This window comes from Diadema antillarum, unplaced genomic scaffold (genome assembly GCF_040938485.1).
Source record: "Diadema antillarum isolate AM-2024a unplaced genomic scaffold, OU_Dant_1.0 seq00000126_RagTag, whole genome shotgun sequence".
Classification (NCBI taxonomy): domain Eukaryota; kingdom Metazoa; phylum Echinodermata; class Echinoidea; order Diadematoida; family Diadematidae; genus Diadema; species Diadema antillarum.
In genome coordinates, this window is record NW_027271205.1 from 383,206 (window position 1) to 409,485 (window position 26,280).

The 26,280-nt window shown below is 40.5% G+C and overlaps 1 protein-coding gene across 1 annotated transcript in view; it reads right to left on the minus strand.

Annotated features, from left to right (window-relative positions):
- Nucleotides 1–1,121: 1,121 nt before the first annotated feature.
- LOC139727339 (transportin-1-like) overlaps nucleotides 1,122–26,280 on the minus strand; it is a 68,363-nt gene continuing 43,204 nt past the window's right edge. The window contains exons 5-22 of the mRNA XM_071638299.1: nucleotides 26,025–26,106; nucleotides 25,224–25,346; nucleotides 23,515–23,633; nucleotides 23,063–23,231; nucleotides 22,069–22,129; nucleotides 19,446–19,598; nucleotides 14,001–14,173; nucleotides 13,098–13,150; nucleotides 12,382–12,553; nucleotides 11,400–11,594; nucleotides 10,742–10,897; nucleotides 9,767–9,854; nucleotides 8,258–8,356; nucleotides 6,711–6,806; nucleotides 4,973–5,048; nucleotides 2,390–2,489; nucleotides 1,902–1,976; nucleotides 1,122–1,253 (exon numbers count right to left, since the gene is read on the minus strand). Of these exons, the coding sequence (XP_071494400.1) occupies nucleotides 1,146–1,253; nucleotides 1,902–1,976; nucleotides 2,390–2,489; nucleotides 4,973–5,048; nucleotides 6,711–6,806; nucleotides 8,258–8,356; nucleotides 9,767–9,854; nucleotides 10,742–10,897; nucleotides 11,400–11,594; nucleotides 12,382–12,553; nucleotides 13,098–13,150; nucleotides 14,001–14,173; nucleotides 19,446–19,598; nucleotides 22,069–22,129; nucleotides 23,063–23,231; nucleotides 23,515–23,633; nucleotides 25,224–25,346; nucleotides 26,025–26,106 (2,098 nt within the window). The 3' untranslated portion in view covers nucleotides 1,122–1,145. The remainder of the gene's footprint in view (nucleotides 1,254–1,901; nucleotides 1,977–2,389; nucleotides 2,490–4,972; nucleotides 5,049–6,710; nucleotides 6,807–8,257; nucleotides 8,357–9,766; nucleotides 9,855–10,741; nucleotides 10,898–11,399; nucleotides 11,595–12,381; nucleotides 12,554–13,097; nucleotides 13,151–14,000; nucleotides 14,174–19,445; nucleotides 19,599–22,068; nucleotides 22,130–23,062; nucleotides 23,232–23,514; nucleotides 23,634–25,223; nucleotides 25,347–26,024; nucleotides 26,107–26,280) is intronic.

Sequence of the window (26,280 nt, forward strand, 5' to 3'; positions counted from 1 at the left end):
CCTTGACCCCTCCCTCCTAGTGCCGTACTACCTGCAGGTCCCCTTGCTGCTCTGGGTGTGGTAGCTGCTTGTTGTGCCCCTTCCCTGGCCCACCTGTGTATTGACCTGCCAGCCCCCATCGCTGCACCCCTCCCGATGCCCCTCGGCCGTTGGAATGGAGACTTGCCGAGGCCAGTTGATTCCCTGTATAATTTGGGGGGGGGGGGGGGGGGCACACAGCAAGCAAACAAAATATTTGCACAACTATCTTTGATCTACAAGAAAGACACAATAACTCTGAATAGATATCTCAAGGAGTACTTTTGGAGATACACATCTCTTGAACAAAACTTGTCATATTTATCTGCAATGGTAAATTTGCTACAGTAAAAGGGTCCACTCACTTTGACTCATCCTAGCATTCAACCCCTTTTACCATCCTACCACAAACTTCAATACACCAATGCTTGCATCTAAAATGTATGGTGCTCATGTAAATCATTATCACGACGCAAAAACGGAAAACCCTTTCACACTTCAAAAACAGAACAGTTGTGTGCAAATGATTTTCACTGACATCCAAATCTAAAACAAATCAAATAAAGAGAAAGACACAAAAGAAAAAACAACCAATGCAAAAGAGTAAACGTAAATTCAGTAGACATTTCCTTGGCATCATAAAACTGGGCCAAAGCAGAGGTATTTCCGTAATTTCATCCAATGATTTTGCCAAGAGTAGAATCTGCAACAGATGTATGAAGCATCAGTCTTTGCTACTGCATAGGCCATATATTTGCGAGGCTCATATTTTCGCCAATTCCGGGAGTCAGGCGCAGTTCATGAATTTAACAACACGCCAAATTATTAACTCTGATCTTGACATGCACGTGACGGTCAGGCGTACATTGCCCCGTTCACAACTGTTGCAAATTTAACCACTCCTGAAAATTTCAGGAAGTCCTGATTCGTGAAAGAGTACACACGCTACATATATGCCGTATGCAGTACTTCCTGACAAAGTGCCTTTTGGCGTCAATCGTTTGTTTGCAGTCGACCTGCCCGATCTAAAAAAAAAAAAGCTCGTCACCCAAGAGAGTGTGAAGTGGTCCTCTGCTTGTAGACATGTTACCTTACCTATCTACCAACACGAGGCCCCAGAGTGCCAGCTAGAGATTGTACTGCATCGCCAGCCGCTGCCGGAGTGGTGGGGGAAACTGGGCAGAGAATGGTTGCCACTGCTCCTCACCAACCTGGTTCTTGAACCCATGGAGGATCTTGGGGAGAGAAGGAGAAAACAAGCTAAATGTCACAAATTTCAAACACAGGTGTATATCTTTGGAAAATGGAAAATAATGACAATAATCACCACTGAACTTCTATAGCAAATCAATATTCCCTATGCGCTTTACGATTTATCTTATCCACTTTACACACACACATATTATCACAAAAGAATACTAACATACTACATTAACCCATTGACTGATTTTGCTATAACATGCATTTCCCATAGACACCTACCCGAGTATTCTTGGGACTCGTCCTCAACGGGTTAAAGAACCCACCAATATTGGAAAACACACCAATATCAACTGCTCATCATGATAATATAACTAATGCAGCTTTGATGTTTATTTCACAGTGAAGTGAAAGACAGGAGACAGACAAGATAAAGAACAAATGTAACACCAGTGCAGGGTTAAGCACAGAAAAGGCAACTTGACGACAGCCGAATCATACTTCAATGTTTTATCACTAAAAAGGATATGAATCTTCCACATCTGGCCTACATCATCCACAATTTTGTATCGTCAGTTTTTCACCTTTATAAGTCTTCAGATGGAACTGCCGTCTTTTGCCTTAATGTTCACACAGGCCATCCTGAGAAATTTTAGTTGTGCAAAATACAAAACACTCCTTACCTTCGCAAACATCTCCTTTAGATTCGGTTTGGGGTTCTGCCACGACGCCACTGCATCACAGAAAAAGATGAAATCCTGTGGACACAAATGACATGGATGGAAAGACATAAAGCTATGTTAAAAATACAGTTAATTTCACTGACTTCAAACCACAAACTACAACTTTTCCTGGATGAAGAAACAACATTTCTCATTTACCCGGATAATGTTGCAGGCATGATATCAACAATTTCACTCTCTCAGAAAAGAACATCTCAGATACACATAAACCTGGAATAATCATGTTTTCAAAGGATCTTCTTGTGCCCATCACTCCAAATCTTCTGGAGGCATCTTCAACTGCATAAATCTTTCTGCCTGACAGCCAGGTTGTGGTGTGATTTCTCGACTGTGACCTGATCATACTGGTCAATATGCCACTGTCAACGGGCAATTGCCTATACCAAAACTTTGATCTCATTTAGGAAATATTTAATAAACCTTCTCACCTGTACGACGCCCGACGGGTTGATGGCAATCATGGCACAGATACCTCGGAATGCAGAGTCCTTCTCTTCGTTGTCACGGATATTCCGTAGCGACGTACACCTATCGCAAAAAGATACAAAAAGAGAAACTACGTTAGGTGAAAGAACACATGGAAAAGTAACAGCTTCATCTTCCCTTGTGTGGCTACTAGCAAAGAGCATGAATCGTGTAAACATAAGTATTTAGGGTCTTCTTAAATAGCACTATGTGATAATTTACTTCCCTGACTGGAGGAAGAGCATATGCATTTAACTGTCTCAAAGCAAACATGAAGAAGTCTGATGTTAATAAAAGCTTGTATTGATAACAAAATCACTAGCTGACAGTATTCTACTCTCTCAAGTGTTTACTTATCTTACATTTATTGAGCAAATTTCACCTAAAACACACATCTGATGAATCAGCTTTACATACAAGCTTTGGAAAATATCATATATCTCGTATTTGCAGATAAGCTAGCTAGCTAGCTTCAATTTGCTGAAAATGAGATGTGAGGTAAAAACTTTTGAATTTGTCAATCACGTTGACCATCAAACTAAGACCAAGGAAGCCTGGTAAAGAACAAAGAGTAGTAGTAAATTCATGAAGTTGATTTGCACTTGACTATGGGGGATAAACAAGTTGTTGTGGTTGATGAGAGGCAGACAAGAGAGTGGCTTTCCACAAAACTTAATTGACATTACCAACAAAATTGAAGCAAAATTTCAGTGTGTGTTTTGTGTGTGTTTTAAATCCAAAGGGCATTCCACAAACATGATCACATCATTCAAACGACATAACAAGTGCTTCACACAATGCATGCATGCTTCTCTTGCAGACACACAAATACATTCACCACGAAGCAATGACGAGGTCCCGAAAAATTTACCGCCCACAGAGGGAGGGAATCCAAGATCAAACATCAATGAAACTCAACAATGAAAGGAATGTAAACACACACTATATTCCTGTATCTTTTCTTTGGAACAACATATAATTTACAATTTGTACTTAATTAAGTTATGTGACTAGAACATATCCAATCATTCAATCCCCCCCCCCCATAAGTTCTGGATGGAAATAACATAAACACACACACACACCTCCTTACAACCACAAACACTCAACAAACAAGCACTGAAACTTCGAGTATGCCATTCAACTTTCTTCTAACTGTCCAGTCCCACTTTAGGTTGCGAATGAAAATTCAACGAGAGGCATTTACAATAAAACAAAGTGTCCACTATAAACACATTCAAACTTATGCATATCACCTGATCACAAGTTATTTCTTCGCTATCACAGTAACCTCAAATGTGCAAGATGCTTTCAGAACAACCAATCTGCAATCACTTATACATAGGATGAAGTTAATTTCGTGTGACTGCTAAATCAATTTACTAAAATTTTGAACATCCGTATCATAAACACACCAAATTTTTCATCACGTCAAAGAGTGTGTGAGCTTTTCAAAGGATCATTACGGAAAACGATTGTTTGACATCATATCAATTTCAAGAAAACTGCGTAAGTGTTCCTTTTCATTTCTTAATAATAATAATGTATTACAAATGGGAGGATGACGGTTTAACTAAAACTGCTCACAAAATCCAAACCATTTACTCATCATTTTGCAGTAAGTGAAGTTGACCAGAGCAGGTGGCCATTTTGCTCCAAGAATGGAACAGTACGGTCTTAACTGTTGTAATAAGGCCATGTCAAAACTCATGGAAGCATTTTAAAGCCTCTAGCAACAGATCCAAAATATGATTTTCCTTGATTCATCTGGCGGAAGAGACGACATGTTTGAAAACATAATAGAAAGATGCCTTGCACACAATTGAAATAACATAAGGGTTAAAACTTGACCAAAAAAATGCAATTTCCATACAAACACAGATAGTTTTTCAACTGACGTTACAATCACATAATCTTCATCATGCCATATTGATTCTCAAAAAGGTTGCTACATTAGACAACTCATTACCCCTTAATCCCAAACAGTCATAACTTTCATTTCATTGGTGAAATTTGAGCAAATTCAGCTTTATTGTCATGGAAACTGCTCATTTACATAACCCTCGGCTAAACCAATCAGGTCCCAGGGGAATTTTGCTGCAGAAATTGTCATCTTGTCATCATCCTCACATCAAATTGGCAATGTCAATTCATAGGATCTGCACAAGACAGAAAAGCAATTTCCAAAACTTTGCCAAAGGTGACAAACAGGATCATTAATCTGTTGAAAAGCATTGCCAAGTTAAGAATCAATTATAAACTCAATAATCTTAGAAGATTTTGAAAATGCTGATTCCCAAACAAACAATTGTATATGAACAATAAGGGGGTCAAATGAAAAGGAAAATTTTTACTCCACCTCATAAAACACTGATGATAAGTGTAACAGTTATGAAGACAAAATACAGAACAAAGCTGGACAAGTGTCAATCCTGGGACTTGACGAGTTTAAGTTAAACATCCCTTTGATCTTATTTTCTTTGTTCTTTTGTCTACTCTGTGTTAGATATCAAACAAGGAACAAGAACCAAAAGATGAGTACACACCACTGTCGAATAAACTGCGGAAGCATGGGGGCCACAGCAGCAGGGCATACCAAGCCAAGCCGGCCTATCGTGATAGCTATCGGACATTGTGATTGGACGAAGACATCACAGGAAACGCACAGACGACCAACCAGCACGAGGGAGAGAAAAGAGAAGAATGATGGAAGGGAAGGGGACAAAAAAAGGTTAAAAAAAATGAAAATAAAAGTATATTACAAATGAATGTCCAAATGAGAGAAAAAAAATACAGGATCATGATTCAGTGATTCTGAACTGATGTAGAAGGAATATAAATAATCCCATATTTATGGTTAAAATTTCGTTTTTTTTTTTCCAGTGGCTGTCTTGGGCATTTTTCCCTTAAATTCAATTTAAAGAGAGAGAATTGAAAATATGGAAAGGGAAACTCAGTCGGCTAATGGGTTGAAGGTAAACAAAAATGATTTAAATGTCAGTCATCATCTTCCTTTTTTTTTCTTTTAGTACAGTCTTCCAGACTTGAAAAACATGCTGCCACAAGGTACCAGACACATATATATCTATCACAGCTCTCATTTACAGACAAAATATGACCATATACTTCCACTAGAAATAATACCAAAAAAAGAGAAGCAAATTTCAAATACAGGGAGACATTCGATACCAACTCGTGTCAGTGGATGAAACTTAGATCAGACATGTACACACTGAGTTTCACAAGACCCATTCCGACAGTGCAAAAAAAATTGCAAAACGAATCTCAGGAAAAAAAAAAAAAATAGGTAAAAAAACAGAACGATCAAGATCAGCTACATTCTACATCTCATAAAACGATTGAAATGCAAATTGAAACAGCCATCATGATCATGCAGTGAAAACATGAAAATTTGCACAAAATATGGAATGCACAATACCATTATTTCTACACATAATCAAGGCTACAATGTATGCAATATACCACATCTCCTGGACATCTTGAGGAGTAACACATTTTCTACCAACACTGATAATGTGACAAGTTCATGATTTGAGGTAATCATGTCAGCACGCATTTCTCAATATTAAGGGAAAGTCTGATTTTGATGGTTGTGGATCCCGTTTTCATTTTTATTAGATGACTTCAACAATAAAACTTGGAAGTTTTACAGCCACACCCAAAATACACTTATATCTTATGATTGTTGTAGTTGCAGGAACTACACAAATGACAGCAAATACTGTGTCCCTCATCAGAGTATTGTATCATGACACCCCTGTAAATTTATCGATCAGTCCTATGATGTCACACATAGATGCTGATTTTTACACAGAATAGCACCAAATATGGATGGGACTTTATCAAGACTATGCCACTACATACACATCCCAATCTTTGCAAGAAACACAGTGAACGGGCAGAGAAAAACAGAGAATTCCTTTTATTCATTTATCTATTCATTACTATTATTATTTTTATTTCTATTATCATCTATCTATCTATCTATCTATCCATCTATCTATTTATTTACTTATTTATTTATTTATTTATTTATTTTATTTATTTATTTATTTTTTTTTTTTTTTTGGGGGGGGCCCAATTGTTTGCTTGGTAGAAAGTAATACTGATAACATACCAGGGGTTAATACAGAATACTGATAATAATGACTATGAAAGGGTCTTCCCATTCTGTAATATTTCTAAATCTAGGGTCTGAAAATTAAATCACGTAACAGACAAACTGAATGCTCAATCTCTAGCTAGAGACTAGGCTCTGCTTACCGGTGTTTTCTAGGAGTGTCTTCGGTGTGTTTGGTCGGTTGATGATCTCCGTCAGCTGAGTGAGGACCTCGGGGATGAAAGACTCCATGGCTGCACCTGAAATGTCGTTTCACAGGGGTCAAGGGTCAAATTGGCAAATTTAAAGGAAAACCAAGATTGCTCCGATGAGCTGTCTAGTCATTTGACCTCCACAACTGCTGCATATATGGAGGTGTCATATCATGAGGCCTCCATCCATTTCAAGCTTAATTGCTTACAATGGTGGTCTCCTGCATGCAATGATCTCTGTTGTTTACTGAAAAATACTGTATGTTTTATTTTATGTTTCTGTGTATCTACATTGCTCAATGCAATCACCTATGTGTATCTATTTGTGCACTGTTATCGATTTATTTCACTGCACTTGCTATTCTTTGTCTTTGTACTTTTTGAAATTTGTATTCAAATTGTATCTGATTGAATGCAGAAATAAAAACAAACAAGCAAACAAATATCTAATTCGGGGTCATATTTTCAAGTTTGTACATTCAGAACTTACTGCAACATAATAAAGTGATTCAAACTAATTCTCCACTACAGCATACTGTGTTTGATGGAAGCAATCTTGCTTTTGTTTAACAGTACTGCTGAGTCACAGAAGTTGCAAACACAAACCATCATTTCACGATCAGTGAGTAACTGAACTTTACAAGGGAAGACAGAGAGTTACATAATTAAAACATCTAACACATACATTTCCATACAATTTGGCCTCGTTTTGACACGGCTGGAGTAGTCCCCGAGAAGAAACCTATCTATTTGATGTCAGGAAACGTCAAAATTCTGAAATGGAAACAGACCAAAGTCATCTGCTTCCAGATAATCTAGACTTCACCAGATTCCAAGTTGAAATTCAAACGTGGGCTAACCTCTCTACTCTCTGCATTTGTGAAACAAACCCTGATTGGTGGATACAAAGTTGGAAGGGACTCCAAACCTTTGCTGCCTTGGCTGCTGGATCATAAACATTTAAAGGTGCATGGTCCAGGTGTTTTAGTCAAATGCGTACGCAGGCGCACGGCGCAAGTTTCCTATAGAGACCTATGTTATCGACTCCTCTTTGGCGCGTACGCTTTGGCCCACTTCCCCGAGTCTGAAGAAGTCCGATTCACTGTAGTCAGTGGTCCGATCACAGTTCGGCTCATGATTTGGCTGAGGGGGATGACAGCTTTAGCAAACTTCTTTTGTGATGTCATAATAAGAAGCACATATGCACGCACCCTGGCATTACTACAGACTGCTCGATACACAGAGAAGACAATGAAGGCAATGTTACTTAGCAACACCTACGCTCTTTACTCTTGATGACAGCTGAACTTCGGTAATCTTCGTATCAATGCTAACGGTGATCGGCAGTATCATTAACAGCGCCCTCTACACTACCGGACTATGCACCTTTAATGCTTCTGTAGCTGTCACATAAAATACAATCGATTCAACGGCCATCATGTAAAACACAAGCGATTCAAATGGATTCAAATCGATACAAGTTTCGAGCGAGCCCTCACCCATTTGGATGGAGATCTCTCCGATGGCCCATGTGGCGTTGTTACACACCGAGATGAACTCTGGGTTCAGGTTCTGGCTCAGAATTGGCAGGAAATCGTCTGCTCGCAGAAAAGAAATAAAACAAATCCAAGCACATTTTGGATGCAGTCAGAAATCATGCGACAGGATCTGCATCAGAATCTTTCAAACTGTCCTCCTGAAATCTAAACCTCTTAATACTGTATACGCCATATATTTAGCGAGTCCAATCCTTCGCGAATCTGGACTTCCCGATGATTTCGCGAGTGGTTAAATCTTAGATTGTGAAGTACGGTACTGGAATGGAGGAATGTATGTACGCACTTCACATTTGTGTCGGAACCAGAGTTCATATTTTTGCATGCTTTTAAATTTGCGAATAGCACCCGACTCGCGAAATTCATGAAAATAAGAATCTTGCAAAATATTCAGCGTATACAGTAGTCTCTAAACTCAAACTTTTCTCTAGACTTATCACTAGGACTGACTGCAAATTTTGGCTATACAGCAAACACTACTTCTTCTGCTGTGCAAACAACAACAACTTTGGATTAGAAGAGAAATATGTCAACCCTGACACACCATCTAGGCCACAGCATGATTCTAACATCAGTAATGTTTGCCATAATTTCAAATGAAGTTTATGTTGTGGTTGATCAATTTTTCAAAATTATCTCTTCCAATTACCCCTTCTTCAATATCACTTGCAACCAAACAGAAGGACTGTCATTATGATAATTTACCCCATCACAAATTGACTTTGCAGTCCCGTAAACTATCTTTACTTTCATTCCTCTGGGGGATTGGAGTTCATTCCTTCTTGAAAACATAATCTTTGTTGCCTTCAGGGCTTTGCCTGGAAGGAGTAACTGCAAGACATTTTTGCAGTTTACACATGGACAATGGTTGAACTACAACCAAGTGACAGTAAAATGACTAGATCTACACTGAAACAGACAATCAAAATGGTCTTCGCTGTACTACCCGTGAGGTGCTATCATATTCACTACATCCAGTCATGCTGATTCCACTAAACTTTTCTGGTTTGGTCCCACCTATGCACTTGCACATCACATTGTAGAAAGGCAAGGCCTTGATAACATTTTCAAGTTAATAGTAAATAAGCAGTCAAAATGAATTTTGTGAAGGAAGTGGTCTAGGTTGTTTATGGCTTTTAACATCAGGAAGACAAAAGCTTTAATATTGCAAAACACATGACATCCAGGAAAAAAGATGGCTGGCTGAGAGAGGCAGTGCAGGTAAATCACTCTGCTTTGGTTATTAAAGGAAGTCTCCCAGTAAGAATTAAAACTGTGAACTGGCAATCATTCACAAGGAATGAAAACTTTGGAGCAAAAATCATTTTAGAGACCATTTTCTGCTCATTATATATTCCTAACATTGTATACCATATATCTGACTGCCTAATTGTACACATGTGCTACGTCCTGCAGGATGGTTGTTGAAACAGACAAATGACCGAGACTCACTGATGCAGGGTTTGACGAGCTCGAAGCAGGCTTTCGTCAGATCTCCAAGAAGGGCAAAGGAGCTCTGCCTAACCTCTGGCATCTTGTCCTGACGAATGGAGAAATGGAGGAAAAAAAAAAAGTTGTTAAATAGTTAGCTTTTTTCTAAATATCTCACCAATGCTAATTCACAAGTATTGCACAAATATGTATTATCACCTACTATAAAGAATTGAACATTATTTTTAGATATGATAAAATCATCCTTTTTAAAACTTACATGCACTTTACTACGCACACCACCCTCTAGTTTCATTCACACGAGAAAAAAAAAATAATGTGGCAAAACCAATTAAAACTCTCCATAATGTCCCCCCCCCCCCCTGCCCCATTCTTGTCACCAGTAAGTTATGTGACTATGGAAGATGTTACGCGTACAATGTATATAGAAGATACCAATGTCTTGAAATGTAAAGCTCCCCACAAGGCTGGCTACAGGTAATGGTGCATGATTGCTAACATATACATGCACAACCACAGGACACCACCAAACAAGCTATAAGGAAAGAGTACAGTTCAGATAGGTTAAAGGGATTGTACAGTATTGGTGGAGATGAGAAATGGGCTTTTAACTTTTTGCAAGATTATCAAGAAACCACTTGTGAAATAGTACAGAGCATACCATTCTAAGAGGAATTCAAAGTTTATTTGATGAAAATCAGTTTTGGAATGGCTGAGATATCCAAACACAAATTAAACAAAGCAGTCGGAATAAAAGGTGGGTCCCACCTTCTATTGGTATTGCCCTGTTTTGGGTATCTTGGCCATTTCAAAACCAATTTTCATCAAATAAATGCTGAATTTCTCTTGGAATTACATGCTCCTTCATATTTCATAAAAGGTTTCTCATTATCTCACTCAAAAATGTTAGAAGTTTGAAATTAGGTATCAACCAAAACTATACGATCCCTTTAAAAATAAAGAGGCTAGTCTTACCTGCATGCACTGGTAGAGAAGTACCATGATGTTGCTATTGGCGACATGCTGTGCTATGTGGCCCTCCAGACCCTCGGCTAGTCCACTCAGCAAGTCCAGAGCAACTATCATGAAGTCTTTGTCGGGCGGCTCGATCTCTGGGTTTGAGTTCGAAGCCTGACACATTGAACACACACAAAGAATTACAGTATTGTCAGGGTTTCCTCTACAGAACTCTTACATGGAAGCATGATTTTTTTCTGCAATCCTAGTTGAAGATATATCTTTACATGATCTAGCTGCAGGCGAAGGATCTTACCCATATCATTAAATGAAACTGTCTCAATAAGATGTCAACAAACCAACCACATCACCATATTCCTTGCATTCTCCAATACACCCCCTGAAATCTATAAAACACCTAGTTTTGATTAAAAACAGCAAATTTTCTGCGTGTACTGTATCATTATGACAGCGATGCATTCACCATGTGAGGCGTTTTTTTTTTAAGACTAAACAGATTTTTAGACCCTAAAAGCACCAATGTGAGGATGCTGATAACAACTCCCATCGGTACATCCAATAATCACTTTCGACCATGGAAATTAGTGTGTTTGAACCTCCTTTGGCAACCACCCCACCTGGACAGCATCTATGCAAATGAAGAACCACCTCTCACCATGATCTGCTCCAGCGTCTTCTGGGTGAGGGAGACACACCTCTGGAAGACCGGCTCGCTGTACGGCAGGAAGCCCGACTGGAGCGCCGTCGCCACGGACGACAGGCACTCCAGGAGCGGGAAGAGGTCCTTGTCCTCGTCCTTCAGAGAGTTCCACTTGGCGATGAGCGGAGGCATCAGGATGGCTATGTGCTCCTGGAGAGGAGGAGGAGGAGGAAGAGGAGAAGGAAGAGGAAGAGGAGGAGGAGAGTGAGATGTGTTGGTAAGAACTTTATCACACCCAGATGTAATCTATAGCCTATCCGATGAATTCAGTCTACTTAAAATATATACGAGGCATGTCAAAGACTTATGTCCCGTTTGTGTACATCTCTCAGCAAAGAACTGGACTTTTTGTGCATTTAAATGATGCATTTAGCTCTTAGAATGATGCCAAGACAAAGCTAATGTTTCATGCGTTACAACTGGTATAGTTTCTTTGGCAGACTACACCAGCAATTTGTAACTCTCTCCAGATAACATAAAATCTAACACCCCACATTTACTAACACCATGAAGAAAAGCGAAAGGAATATAAGTCATTAGCGTAATCACATGGACAATGTGGAACACTATATCATACAGTACTGTATCTTTGAAATACTAAATATAGGGACAACAATTTCTGAAAATGAAACACAAACCCAAGTGTCTCATTTCCCGAAGGAAGCATTCACTTCAGTAGTTTGTGAGGCACTGTAAAACCAGAAATAATAGCGTGCATGAAACTTTCGAGAATATTGCAAGGAGCCAAGATTTGCGAAAGTAAAATGAGAGCAAAAGGGGTTGTCTACACAATGCAATAAATGCTACTCAATTTGTGAAATTTCCTGCCGTGACTGCTGCTGGTATTAAAGTATGAAAAAAAAAGTTTGCCAATCATCTGGCCGAGAAGCTCTTAGCCAATAGCTGCATTGATTTATACGATGCCTTGTTCTCTCACCTCCTTGTTGAGGTGGTGACCGACAGAGTCCGCCAGCGTGCCGATGGCATCGTAGAGGATGAGCAGGTTCTTGTGCTGGTACTTGCTGAAGGCAAAGACCAGCGTCTCCAGGATGACGGGTAGGTAGGGCACCAGCTCCGTGCACGCCTCCTCCTCAAGGGTGGCAAACGCACTGCGGGGTTTGGAGGAGTTGGAAGACGACAATTTAGGAAAGATCAAACAATTCCACTTTCACTTTTATCTCTCCTGCCTCTTGTATCAGCATAGTATTCTCACACCTTTTGATTTTCTTTTTGGGCGCTATACACCAAACCCATACAGAAAATGCCTGTGCATTATGAATTCTATTGCTAATTATTAGAAACTAGAAATGTCACTATGGCGACTGGTATGCCTCCACTATTTCGCATTCTCCCAATAGGTCTTCAGTGCATCTTGACAATGTGAGAGGACTAGCCACAGCTGTCAGAAAATAATCCTTGTAGAGGCTGGAATTTCCACATCGACAAACTTGTGACATTGTAACTAAAATGAAATGTTTTCACAGAGTGGAACTATCAAAAGTCTGGGCAGGATCTGCATGTTAGTAGCTCGACTGCATACCCAGCGTAATTGGCATGCACAATACAAAAATACAATTATACGAAAATGGAACAATGGTTGCCATTTTACCAAAGAAGAGGGAAATCTGTGACAAAGAATTTGAGTTTTCTTACCTGCATGCTGCTTCTTGTACCCTCTTGTTGCTGTCTAGAATTCTCTTCAGTAGCTGAAATTAATAACAAAAGTACAAGGATATAAAAGTCACTTCAAGGTGTGAATGTTTTGCATACAGCACATCACATCGAAACAAAAGTTGCCATGAATAATATCACAGGTCTTTCATGCCCTTACAATCAACACAGATGTTTAAATGCAGGTAACAATTACCTTCAGACACAAATCTAACAAACTTAATTTCAAAGGGGATTAAACATCTTACCTTGCACAATAATTCATGTTGAGCACTGTCTCACATGTGATCCCGTTGTACTAATCTGTTCCTTTCCTCTGTGTACAAAAGCAACTTAACACCCGACCCACAAACGTAACATAAAGAAACTAGATAAGCACTTGGAGAGCGCAGACCTCCCCCACACAGCTCATTCATTTCCACCCATATACACATTATGCTGAAAATTGCCTTATTTTCCAATGATGAAGAATCCTTTCTACTGCCCCTACCTTCGCTTTCTACTGCACCTGAGTGAGTGCGCTATCAGTGTGTGTATGTGCACCTCAAAAACACCCAGGTCGAATTCCCTTGTTTGTTGGCCCAATTGGCCAATAATAAAGAATCCCTATGAATTCCTCAGAAAAATTAGAATGGAGAGAGAGAGAGAATTTTCTTGAAAAACACTTGGATCCACACGGTGATCTGGATCACTGCCAGAATTTTAACATCTGTTCCTTGTGTCATTATCAATTTTCCCTATGAATATCATCCAAATCTGTTCACAATTTTTTAAAATTATTTTTGCAAACAGACAGACAGACAGACAAACCAATGCTGTCAAAAACATAACCTCCTTGGTGGAGGTAAGAAAACAGACAAACACACAAACAGGCGGAGAACTGACCTCTGACATCAGCCTCTGGAAGTAGAGATGGTGGGGCTGGTTGATGACCCAGTGTGAGTAGCGGCTCAGCGTCCAGCAGGTGATTGACCGCACCAGGGCCTTCTTGGCCGAGAGGCTGTCGATCAGGAAGGGCACCAGCTCCGGTAGGTGCATGCTCATGGCGTTCACGCAGCCTGGTGGTGGAATGACCGGTGGCAAGGGAACAAACGCATGAGGGAACAGGCATTAATAAATTTACACGCCATTGTGGTGGTCAGTGACGATATGAAAAATTTTGAAATAAGATACAGGTAGACGGAGAAAAATAAGTGTGTGTGTGGGAATGTATTGAAATTATAAGATGGTGGTACATAGACAAAAAGTGTGTGAAGAGATGTCTGCGTCAAAATGTGGCAATTATATAAGATTGGGGCGGAAAGATAATGTGTGTGACAAAGTTGAAAGATAAGCCAACACAGTCTTTGCTGTAGGTGTAGTCTAAAAAGAAGACATGTAAGGAACAGAAGGAAATGCGAAAGGAAGATGGGGTGACAGAATATGAAACTAGAAATGTCGCTATGGCGACTGGTATGCCTCCGCCATAATGCATGATTCTCCTAATAGGTCTAAATAGTACATGTGGACAATGTGAGATTACATTTTCACAAAATTGGCAAAATGTTAAAATGACAGGTTTGTCACAAATGTGTTGAATGCTCACCTTCCATGACCTAGGTTTAATTGGATGAATAGGAGAGCATGTATTTGGGATTTACGGACTTTAACTTGACTTTGACCCATTATGTTTATGCATTGAGTAATTTTCAAGGTATGGAGAAAAAGTGCACTTTCTGTATTGAATAGTAAATTGTTACCATTTTCATCTGGCCTTTGACCCTAAAATTCATAAGATAATCACTGTCAGGCAGAAGATGCATAAATATGTAGTACGTTTCAAGATAACTTGAGCCACTTCAGAGATATGGAGGAAAAACTTAGTTCAGCACTTTCACTTGATCTTTGACCTTTTGACCTTTGAGGCAAAAACAAAAGAAAAAAAAAACTTTCCAGAGAATCTCTATTAGGTTAAACATGCATACACCTAGTGTAAAAAAAAAAATCCTGCTGGCATTGCACAAACATGAGGAAATATTTAGTAAAATTTTGAAGTGTTGCCCTTGACCTTTGACCCCTGACCTTTGACCCCATGAACCCTAAATTCTCTAGATAACGACTGCCAGTCAGTACATGTATATATACTATGTTCCATGAAGAGACCTTGAACAATTTCCAAGGTACAGAGAAAAAAGGTGAAGTTTTAATATTTTTACTTGACCTTTTGACCTTTGACCTTGGACCTCATGACCCAAACTTTCACCAGAGAATCTTAATTGGGTAATACATGTATACGCTAAGTTTCAAGAAAATATCTTCAGGCATTGCATAGTTATGATGGAAATAGTGAGATTTTATGTATTTGACCTTGACCTTTTGACCTTTGACCTTGAGCATGTGCACCCAAAAGTTGATAGGCGCAACTTCACCCCCTAATACACATACATGCCAAGTTTCATTACGATACCTCAAAACGTTTTGATAGTTATGCAGCTGTCATTTGTATGACGCACCTCTTGACCCCCGGGATAGGTGCGTCAAAGTACCAATGTGCGTCATACCTTTTAGGTACCATGACGTACCCTCCGTCACAAAAAGTGACACACCTTTATGAGACATTGACGCATTAACCATGAAAAATGGTGACGCACCTCTTCGTGAAAATGACTGACCCTTGACGCACATGTAATATTCGCGGTACGTACCAGACTGGAAAAGTGTGCGCTCACGCAATTCGCTGCCTGCGAACTGTGTGCACCGAACGGAAATTCGCGCGCGTGAATCCCTGTCGCCTACGGACCCTGGATGTTTACATGGATCGCCGTGGTATCCCCATGTGTGGGCGGCTGGGGAGCGTGAGTATAGTAGCTTAGCTGCACACACTGTAGCCAGCTGCCACTACACTACAGTCCCCTATTCCGTTTTGAGTCGGGGTAGAAGCGTTCCGTTGTGCAATGTCTGCTTGTATTTCTCTTCTTCTCCATCCGCTTGTCCCTTTCCTCTCAAGTACGAAATGATTTTTAGAGTGTTGTGTGTGTTTTTTGTTACGTTATAGCATCATATTTCTGCAAGGAAGAGGTGAGTTTCTGTTCGTGTATTGATGTGCACTGCAGTATGTGCAGATGAAAAGCGTTCGAACTTTCTTTCCCGAGGCCGAGTATCGTGGAAATTCGATGTAGGCCTATTTCTAGGCCTATCAAAGGAGATCTCATATAACAGAATACTTATAACAAACTATTTTCCGGTCAAAATGAATTGATTTCCTTTGTTTTGTATCGTTTTGACTTGATCCTAAGGATCTCGTCGCAATACCGAGTTTCCAATGTCTATATTTATTTTCGCGTAGCTTTCGGTGCTGCCAACTTTTGCTAGGGCCTAATTAAATTTACTACACTAAACTTACCGTTCTCCACTGTCGTTTCTCACACCTTGTTTTGTACGATTTCTTCCATTTTTATATCACTTTATTCGTTCCCTTTGTACTTTGAAGTATTTTACGTAATTCTTTCAAGTGTCTCGCACTGCTATTTTCGTAACGGCGATTTTTCCGCTTGCTGCAATCACTTTTTCGAACCGAAGCGACGAAGTTTGATACCAGCCGCTTTAGCGTGCTGTGGGTTGTCTTTCTAAATACATGTACCGGTATTTGTGTTGTTGGGAGGTGTTGATACTTTGTATTTGTTATTTATTTTCCTAGGTGTTTGTCTCGAGGGACTGCATTGTATGCGTGTTTCTTAATGTTGATAGGAAAAGGCTAAAATTGTCTGAGTGATGTCTGATGGTGATGATAACTATGCTGGTGGAAAAAGACGGCTTACTGTGAATGCTGAGCGTACGTGCCGTTTGTTTTATTTCACTTTCCCTCTTATTCTTCTTTCCATCTTACTCTTCTTTTCCCTCCCAAGAATGATAAAAAAAGAAATTACATACACCTCACAACAAAAAAGAACCACGTGCTACCAACCTTCGTAAAGTTAAATCTAAATGTTCAACATCAGCAAAGAATAAGGAGAAAGCAAGAATGACAATAAATCAGAACGAAGAGATTGTGTGACATGCAGTCTCTTCGGCTCGAAGAAACTTGACACCCCACCTCTCTCCCCTTGCCTTGTGGAAATTTCCACAAAAGCAGGTGCCACACCCAGGTGCGTGCCAGACGAAAGAATGCGCGCACTGGAATAAACAGCGTGTAAATATCCTGGAAATATCGATCGAAGAACCAGCTCATTAGTTGAATTAAAGGAATCATTGCAAAGATATCGTGATTCTATAGCCTTTCTTTTGGCGCATAGTAGGAAACATCAAACAGTCGAATACAGTGTACTTGATCGAATATCTTATGTTCCCTGAACACTCCAGATCGATTAATCAGTCAATTAAAAATGCAATCACAGAAATAAAAAGGTCTCGTATGCCCAGAGAAATTCACTACGAGTAGGTTCAATGAGATGCATTCATCACCTGGATAGACAGCAAAATCATGACAATTAATTTCAGTTCACGCTCATCATAACTGCTTATTACTTATCAAAGTTTTGGCTATCAACATTCGTTCGTACGTGTTTTTTGTTCGTTTGTTTTGTATGTTTTTCCTAGTGAAAGACGTAATGATTTCTTCGTATCGAACGTAGACTGTATGTTTACCAGTTATCCAAACAGTAGGCGCCTAGGCGTATTTCTGAATATATTCAGAAATTTCTATCAACATTTTGAATATATTACAAGACTCCCAAATACCAGTTGAAAAAAAAAAAAGAAATCGAATTTTTGAGATATGAACAACAACAAAAAATAACTAGATCTGTCGTCTTTGGGACACGATACATACATGGTATAAGTATGAACTTGATAGGCATAGCACTTTCTGAGCTAACCTCTGCACAACTTTTGGGGAGAAATAAAGAAAGAAGAAGAAGAAGAAGAAAGAAAGAAAGAAAGAAAGAATCCATACAGATACAGAAGGTGATTCGAGAGGATACTCGGATCACCTAAAAATGCGTAGGAAAAGACCACTTCAACTTCGAATTTCTCAAAACCGTGCCCTAGTTCATGGACATCCCATAGAAACGCGTGTTTTGATATAGGCCTACACGTTGCTATGGCATGTCCTCGAACTATATATCTAGTTTCGCGAAACTACGGCCTGGCATGGCCACAGTAATTTTTTTCCGTAACCTCCCGCCTCCCCTTCCCCGATTCGAAAACAGCTTGATTGAAGCCCCTGCCTGTATTTAAACACGAACCTTATTAAACCCTAAGTTAGGTATGGTTTATATGGCTAGTGTTTGAATAGAATTTACTATTTTAAGTTAATATAATAGACTCTCAGTATTGCAACTGATTGACAAATTGCCCTACATCGACGTAAATATTTTGTTCATAAATTTGAATAAGACTCTTAGTAGTTCCATAATCGTTTGTGTGTCGATCGGCAGGTTAGGGTTACGGAAAAAATAATCGCCGCCTGGCCTCTGCTCTGCCATGCCTCGTCTTCTGTATACGTATGTACGCCTGTACTGTATACATGTACAACATGGTCCACATCACGCACGTGGTTTTGCAGCAGATTTCACGGTCGACGGTCGATGCTACACTACAACAGTGAATGCGATAGAAGGATAGCGAGCTTCGCGATGCCGCGGGCTGTATGTGATGATTTTAATCACAAATCGTGTTTGGTATTGTGGTTTTTTGAGCAAATTTGTGCTCAAACCTTCTGAAAAGACCTTTAGTCTGACATCAGATAGAAAAAGAAGACATACGAGAATGAAGTGAGTATCAGTATGTTATAATAAAACTGAATGAAAATTGTGTCATTTTCGCGTTTTCAGGAGCCGCTGAAATCGGCCGGCTCGCGATCGCGAGTTTGTTTTATTCTGTTACGGAGGGATACCATGCAAGAAGCCTCGCAAAATTACATGACGGTCCCATTAACGAACCTTTTGACACACTCTGGTTAAATGACCGACTATGACGCACATAATGGGTCAGTATTGTGACGGACATTTTGCTCCCATGACGGTACCACTCGTCATCAAATTGGTGGTACTTGACGCGACCATGACGCACCTTTCCCGGGGGTCAAGAGGTGCGTCATACAAATGACAGCTGCATTACCTTGTCCACAAAATTTCATTACGGACGGAAGGACGGACGGAAGGACGGACGGACGGACGGAAGGACGGACGGACGGACGGACGGACGGACGGACGGACGGACGGACAACCCGAAAACATAATGCCTCCAGCACCACTTCGTGGCGGAGGCATAAAAAAGTTTTAACTCGAAATGGAGATGGTGGAGGGGGAGGGGGGGGGGGGGGATTAGAATAACAACGGCAGGGCGACTCACCCTCTGCGATGGCACCCAGCACCAGGATACCAGACTCCTGGACCTCCCAGTCGGAACAGAAGAGGGTCTCCTTCAAGATAGGTAAGAGCACCGGCATCAGGTCGTCCCGAAACACGTTGGCCAGCATGTCAAGGGCAGCTGCCGAACATTTCCCTGCCAGCAAAAAAATTAGCAAATCAATACAGTACTAATAATGAACATGTGACTCACTTTCATTGAACTTGCACATAAATTTGTTCTTTTTCTTTTGTCTTCCCTCGTGCAATTAACAAACTTATGGAAACTAAACAGGAACTGTGTTTTCAAAAAGCAATGAGAGGTTTTTATCTAGCTGCTGCCATCCATAGACGATGGCCATATAAGGCCCGTTCACACACGACGGAAATCGAAATTACAATCGCGATCCAAATTTCGATTTTTTTTTCGATTGTTCATGCACAGGGAAAAATCGCACTTTGCAGCAAGGAAAGAACGATCAGTAGCCAAATTGCGCATGCGCGAAACTTGCATGACCGAAGACTGACCCCGCAGTCCCAATAGAGTTTCGCGCGTGCGCGATTCAAAGAGACTCGATTTTGTAAACAAGCAAAATAATCGCGATTATTCTGAAAAATCGCACTAATAGTGCGAGTTGGATCGTGATAAGGATTGCGGTAATTAGTGAGATTTTTCTGTCCACACACGAAAAAATTTCGAAATTTTGATCGCGATAAGAAAATCGATTTTTAAATCGCACTTTTTCCCTTGTGTGTGAACGGGCCTATAGAACATGAAGACTACTGAGTAATTTACTCAAAACATGCCCCATTCCCCCCCCCCCCCCCCTTTTTTTTTGGGGGGGGGGGTCTACATACAGACCTATTGTAGATATTGATGAAGATGGGCTGGAAGTTACAGTACATATTTCTCCAAAAATACTCGCATTTAAATTCCATCAACTTTCATTCCCTAACAAGAATTCACAGCAATTCTCCTTCCATGGCAAGGTATTTATTTTGCAAACTATTTCTCAAGGCCCAGCAAAGACCACCAAGGTAAAAGGTATCCATCACTCGTTTCCTGTGCAAAACCTTGGGAAGCGGTGTGAATTTCGTCATTCCGGAAGTCATGTAAATGATACGAGCCCTTGTGGTTCAACCATGGGAACATTCGATAGTCGGCAAATGGTGTCAAAACGGCATCATTCGAGCAGGTTCCCAATGTGAGTATTACCTACCGCCTATTAGCCCTCTACTTATTTCGCCGACGAGCAGGGATGTATAGAAATTAAGCGATTAATGAATACTGATATCCCCCTTTCTCCAAATTCCTGCGGTATCTTCAAGTCCTTCACACTGGACTATTGCATTGCCACACCTGAGTGGGGTGTCAAATTTACACCAGGGTAAAGTTTTAGAGGGGATTAATGAAATGTTGAAAAAAACGTATGTGAAACTTTGAATGCCTAGGTAAATAAAGGGTTGATATCCCATCCATGGGACAGAATGCCTTGGCTTCTTGTATACCATTATTAGGTCACCAGTGGACCACTCCGAAATACTGTATTTTCTGGCCATAAGGCCACACCTCTGTATAAGCTGCATCTCCACTTTAGCGACAAAAAAAGAAAGAAAGAAAAAAGAGAGGAAAATATGCAAAAGCGCTTTAATCTGATCAAAACTTCCATTACTTTTCTGAATATTGATAACAAATTCCATTTGTATCTCTGCCCGGTTTTGCTTGTTTCTAAACATCCATTTTTGTGTGTGTTGAGGTTTTACAGGTTTCAACTGAATGACGCAAACTCAGTGTCAGGATTTTAAAGAAGAATTGAGCATGAGAAGAATAAGTAAGTGTGTCTGCACAAAATATTGATGTATCAGACTTGACGATAAAACTTGTATGAAAAAGAGCAAGCAGGTTTGTGTTTTCATTCACACATGCCAAACTGTTTCCTATACAAGAGCCGAGTATTGCATGAGATAGAGCTAGCACTGTGTGGTGTTATGATGCCGGCAAATATGGTTGCACAACGGAACCTTGTGCGCCTGAATCCAGTCTGTCACCTCATCTCAATGCTGACATGATTTCCTATGCTCGTATCAAGGTCAACGCCGGGTTGCCTATTTATAGCACTCATTATCTGAATGACACAATGCGCACACCTTCGTGAGCAGGAAATAGATACTTTCCGTCAGGGAGTGCTGCCAAGTCATCAGGTACATGTCTGTCACGATAGCAACCTGTCACCAAATTACAAAGACAAGTCCCTCACCTCGCTTGATGGATCTCTGTCTTCTCTATTGGATGCATCGGGGCAGTGTTTCATAACTTGTCAGTCACTGACAACTGTTTTAAGCTACCGAAATCATTGCATCTGATCGGCTGAGAGCAAGTTTGTCGGTGAAACTCACTGACAGAACACTTGCTGAAATGCCCCCCAGAAACTCATGACCATCACTGTTCTCAATTCCAACAACCATATCGTCGCTGATTGTAGTTTTTTACTCACACCATGATTAAAAAGTGATGTGTCCTCATTAAAATGGACATGCTTGTGGAGTGTCAAAGTGTAATGTAGTGAATTACAAGAACTTAAGGGGCATGCTCCATTTGTTACTTCATCCCTGTGCACACAACTTACGGAGATTCCAGTCTGAGAGGGCGTCGTCATCGTCGATGCCGTAATCTGAAGCAGAGTCACCCTGTTGGAGAAAAACAAAAAAGAATGTACAATATCTGCTGGAGGCATTGAAGAGAAGAGGCATGGCCAAAATCAATGTCTTTACCACGGACAGTGTGAAGGGAGCCAATATGTAACCTCTTTACTGTACATGGTGCACATTCCCTAGCATCATACCTGGCAACTTGCCAAGTGACACAACTTAACACTCAAAGTTCCTCGACCTCTGACTGCGACCTAGTTTCATCCAAAGTCAATTTGCTTGATCTATGTGTCACACAGACCTGCTGAAATATGGCTTAATCACTGTCACGAAGAGGGTTGTATTGGTAAAGACAAATGACTGCGGGTGAACTAGGCCAGTCACATAATTGCACTGGGTTTGATGTTGATCTATTATAAGCACATGGGGGGGGGGGGGAGGAGGAGGGGAACAACCACATACATTCTTGAACTTTGCACTAATTTACAAGACCTTAGATTAACTTAAATGAGTGTTTCTGCAGTGTAGATAACAAGACATATATCTTTTGTTTGTTGTTTTTTTTTTCCAAATCTGTCATACCATTATTACAAGCAGTTGGAAAAGGGGAAGGTAATCCTGGCTGGCATTGATACTTATTTTGTCTAAACTCCACCTTCCTACCAAAAAACTCCCAAAACAAAACAAAAAACAAAACAAACAAACAAACAAAAACAAATGCAGTTGAGGAAAATCTACCATTTTACATTATTTGAGAGACGATTGCATTTTTTCCCCAAGTCTACAATTTGGGGGCAAATCAGGGATGGGGATAATTTTCTAAAGTTACAACAATAATTTGATCTTGAGGATCATGCGGGTGGCCTGACAACATAGAGAACTGGGTTGAGGAGGGGAACTTGGTTGAGGAGGCAATCTACGAAGGTGGGGAGGGGGGTGGGTGGGGTGGGGGAAAAGGGTTGAGGTGGTTACCTCTTCCTCTTCAAAGGAGTGCTGCTGGGAATGCGTCTTGGACTTGTGGAAGCGGGGCTTGATGTCCTGCTCGTTGTCGGGGATCATCTCGTCCTCCTCCACGTCGCCCTTGAGGAGGATGATGTCGATCTCGGAGTACTTCATCCCGTTGATGAGGATGGGAATTAGCCTGAGGAGGGAAAAGATCCAAGACGGATGGATGATTAAATCGATGGCAAGAAATTGCACTGCATTCAGTGTCAATTTTGTTGTGAGGATTTCATATAATTTCATAGATGAGAAGTGTCAATTTAATGAATTCATCATCACTCAATTAATCATGCAAGTCATCTTGTCACTGATATTTCACTTGTTATGTTTTCCTCATTTTCACAACTCTCATAAAAATGCCATGTCTCAGTAGCATGATTGACTACTGGTTGCTATGGTGATAGCCGTCACGGCAAACATACCTTGGTAGGTGGGGAAGCAGGATCTCTTTACAGATGCTCTGCTCGGCCAACGTCAGCCAAAACTCACACGCCTCTAATGCCACTGCCTCATCACTGTCCTGTGTCCTCAGGAGAATGTACTGCAAAGGGGGCAAAAAAGATGTGTATATTACATGGTCTACATGAATATTGGTCGGTAATTGGTCAGAATGCAATCAAGTGACTAATGCAGCGATGTTCAAAATCACTATATTGCGAGTAGTGAGAACACGTCAGGCAATATAATTCCACAATTTTACTTGCTGCAGATGGGACTAGAATGAAATGATCTGTATAATTAATAGACCATATGTGACCCGCTACAACAAAAGGAGCCAAAAGTCGAGGAGGGAGATTTTCTGAAAATGACATGACATTATTCTCTTACTCTTCTGCTTTAATTTCATATATAACACGACTCATAAAAAGTACTCGATTGTGGAGATATTGATGATTTTATGAGAGCATGTCGAGTAGTTTAGGAAATCAACGTTTGGAGAAAGAAAACAACAACTAAATCAAGACAAGTGGATATAAGCTGTGGATGCTTCACGCATATCCACTGTTTGTAGCCTCTCCGCATCAGTTGTCTAGCGTGACAGCAAAGACCATAGCTGTATCATCTGCCTAGATTATAGGCCAGCTAATCCTGCACTCCTAACTGCAATTAAATTAATCCTCTTACGTGCAAACAGAAGTTAAAGCTTAAAACATCCAGTTTCTTATCAAAGGTTACAAGAAAAGGCGGGGCAAACCAATCAAGGAGTTCAGTAAGGATAGGAAACTATGGTTCACTGATTTTCACCCTTCTCACAAACCTGCTCAAGACTTGGTAATAGTTCTTGAATCAAGCTGCTCTTTAATCCACATTCAATCTCTCCTTGAATCCTATTAACTCTTCAAAGGGCATGCTCTGTATTTCCTCACTGCTTTGTTTATGGTAGCACACAGCTACTCTCAACAATGTAATTACATTCACAGTGAGATCTGAAGGGGGAGGGGGTTGGGGTATACATGGCTGATCCTTTGACATGACAAGCAGTCAGGCACTCTGGATGTGTATTGCCAAGGCAAACTTTATTCAATGGGAGTGTAGATCCCTGTTTATGATTCTTGCATTCTTGTTTCACCAAAGAAGAAAGCAAATGGGCACCCTTCAGGCAGTCATTAAAACTCACACAAACACACAAAAAGCCCAACTAAGGAGAAGAAAAACAAACAAACAAACAAAAAGAAAAGTTTGATCTACTAGTGGTATAGAGGCACATTGAGGTCATAAGACTTTATTTCTCTATTTCTTATCACTTCTGCATCTGGAAAGGCCAATACTACTGCCAATGAATATTAGTAGCACAGCGGCAAGCTTACTTAACTTTACCCCCCTCTCCCTGAAAAAAAAAATATCTACTTCCTCATTTTATTTTTCATTATTGTTGGTTCTTTCAATGCTCTTTATAGTATGACTTATGGCCCCAGCTTCATACTGCTAGCACCACAGCAAACCTACCTCGCATGTGATAACAGAAATCCAGAAAGTTACTGTCGCAACAAAATCAATACAGTGCCCCCAGTGGTGATAGCCATGCAACTAATTGTGATTCCCTTACAACTCCTGTGCGCTAATCTACTCCTGCTATTCCAATCAAATCACACAAGCTGGCTGTCCCAGTAGGGGGAAAAATCTTCCTTACCTCGATGATGTTTTGCATGTGCGGTATCAGTCTGTCTAGCCTCACTTCCAGGAGCATCACCAGCGCTCTGCACACGTTTTTCCGCACTTCCGTGTCTTCGTCGGACGCCAGAGCAAACAGGTTCTGAATGGGGTAGCATGACAACCAATAGACACATGTGAGAGGAGGAGGAGGAGGAAGGGGGGGGGGGTTAAAGATATGGTACCTGCAGCAACTCCAGCATCAGGTGAAATTGAGCAAATATTGGTCCTGCTTGTTTACATGGGAATCAAATAAGAAAACCTGAACCTCACTTCACTTTCTGTTTGCATTCCACTGAAAATTTGAACATGAAGGAAAGGTACATACGAACCATCATTGAACTGTCACCATAATGACCTTTTACCGGAGGCACAGGGACACATGTTATCATGCGCCATATTTGCTGCCATCAGGTAATAACTGAAACCTCTTCCCAACTTACAAAATCAATCGCTGTGTAATGCTACATTCTGAAAGTTGTCATACACTCCAACTCAGCATCAAGTACTAAGATTCGCTTTTTCTTTGTGTGTAACAATATCTAACTGTGCTCACGAATTTCTCAGGATGCACAGAAATCTTACTTTGGTTGGAAAACAAACTAAACCACACAATAACTGAACTAAACCAAAACAAATGCACCCCTGAGGAGAGGGGAGTGATGAAAATGTTTTATCATAAAAGCCAGCAGATTCTCTGGGGTCTGGGAACAAGGGGAGGCGTGAAATATGCCAGTTTCGCTAAGATTTGAGGTGTCGTGATGACATCCAAATGACTTACGTCCATGAAAGGGTCTATGTGGATCATGAGGGCTTGTGTCTTGCTGATGATGAACTGATTCACGCAGGCGATGGCATGTGACCTTCACGGGAGAACAAAGGAGATGGAGAGACATACAAAGTGAATGATATATTAGACGAAAAAGTAATGAGGATATAGTTTTTTACCCCTATATTAGTGACCACTTTTACCCAGGTGAAGTGGCCAACATCTGCTACAAAACAGTGTTATTTCTCTTCAAGCATAAAGCCTGCAC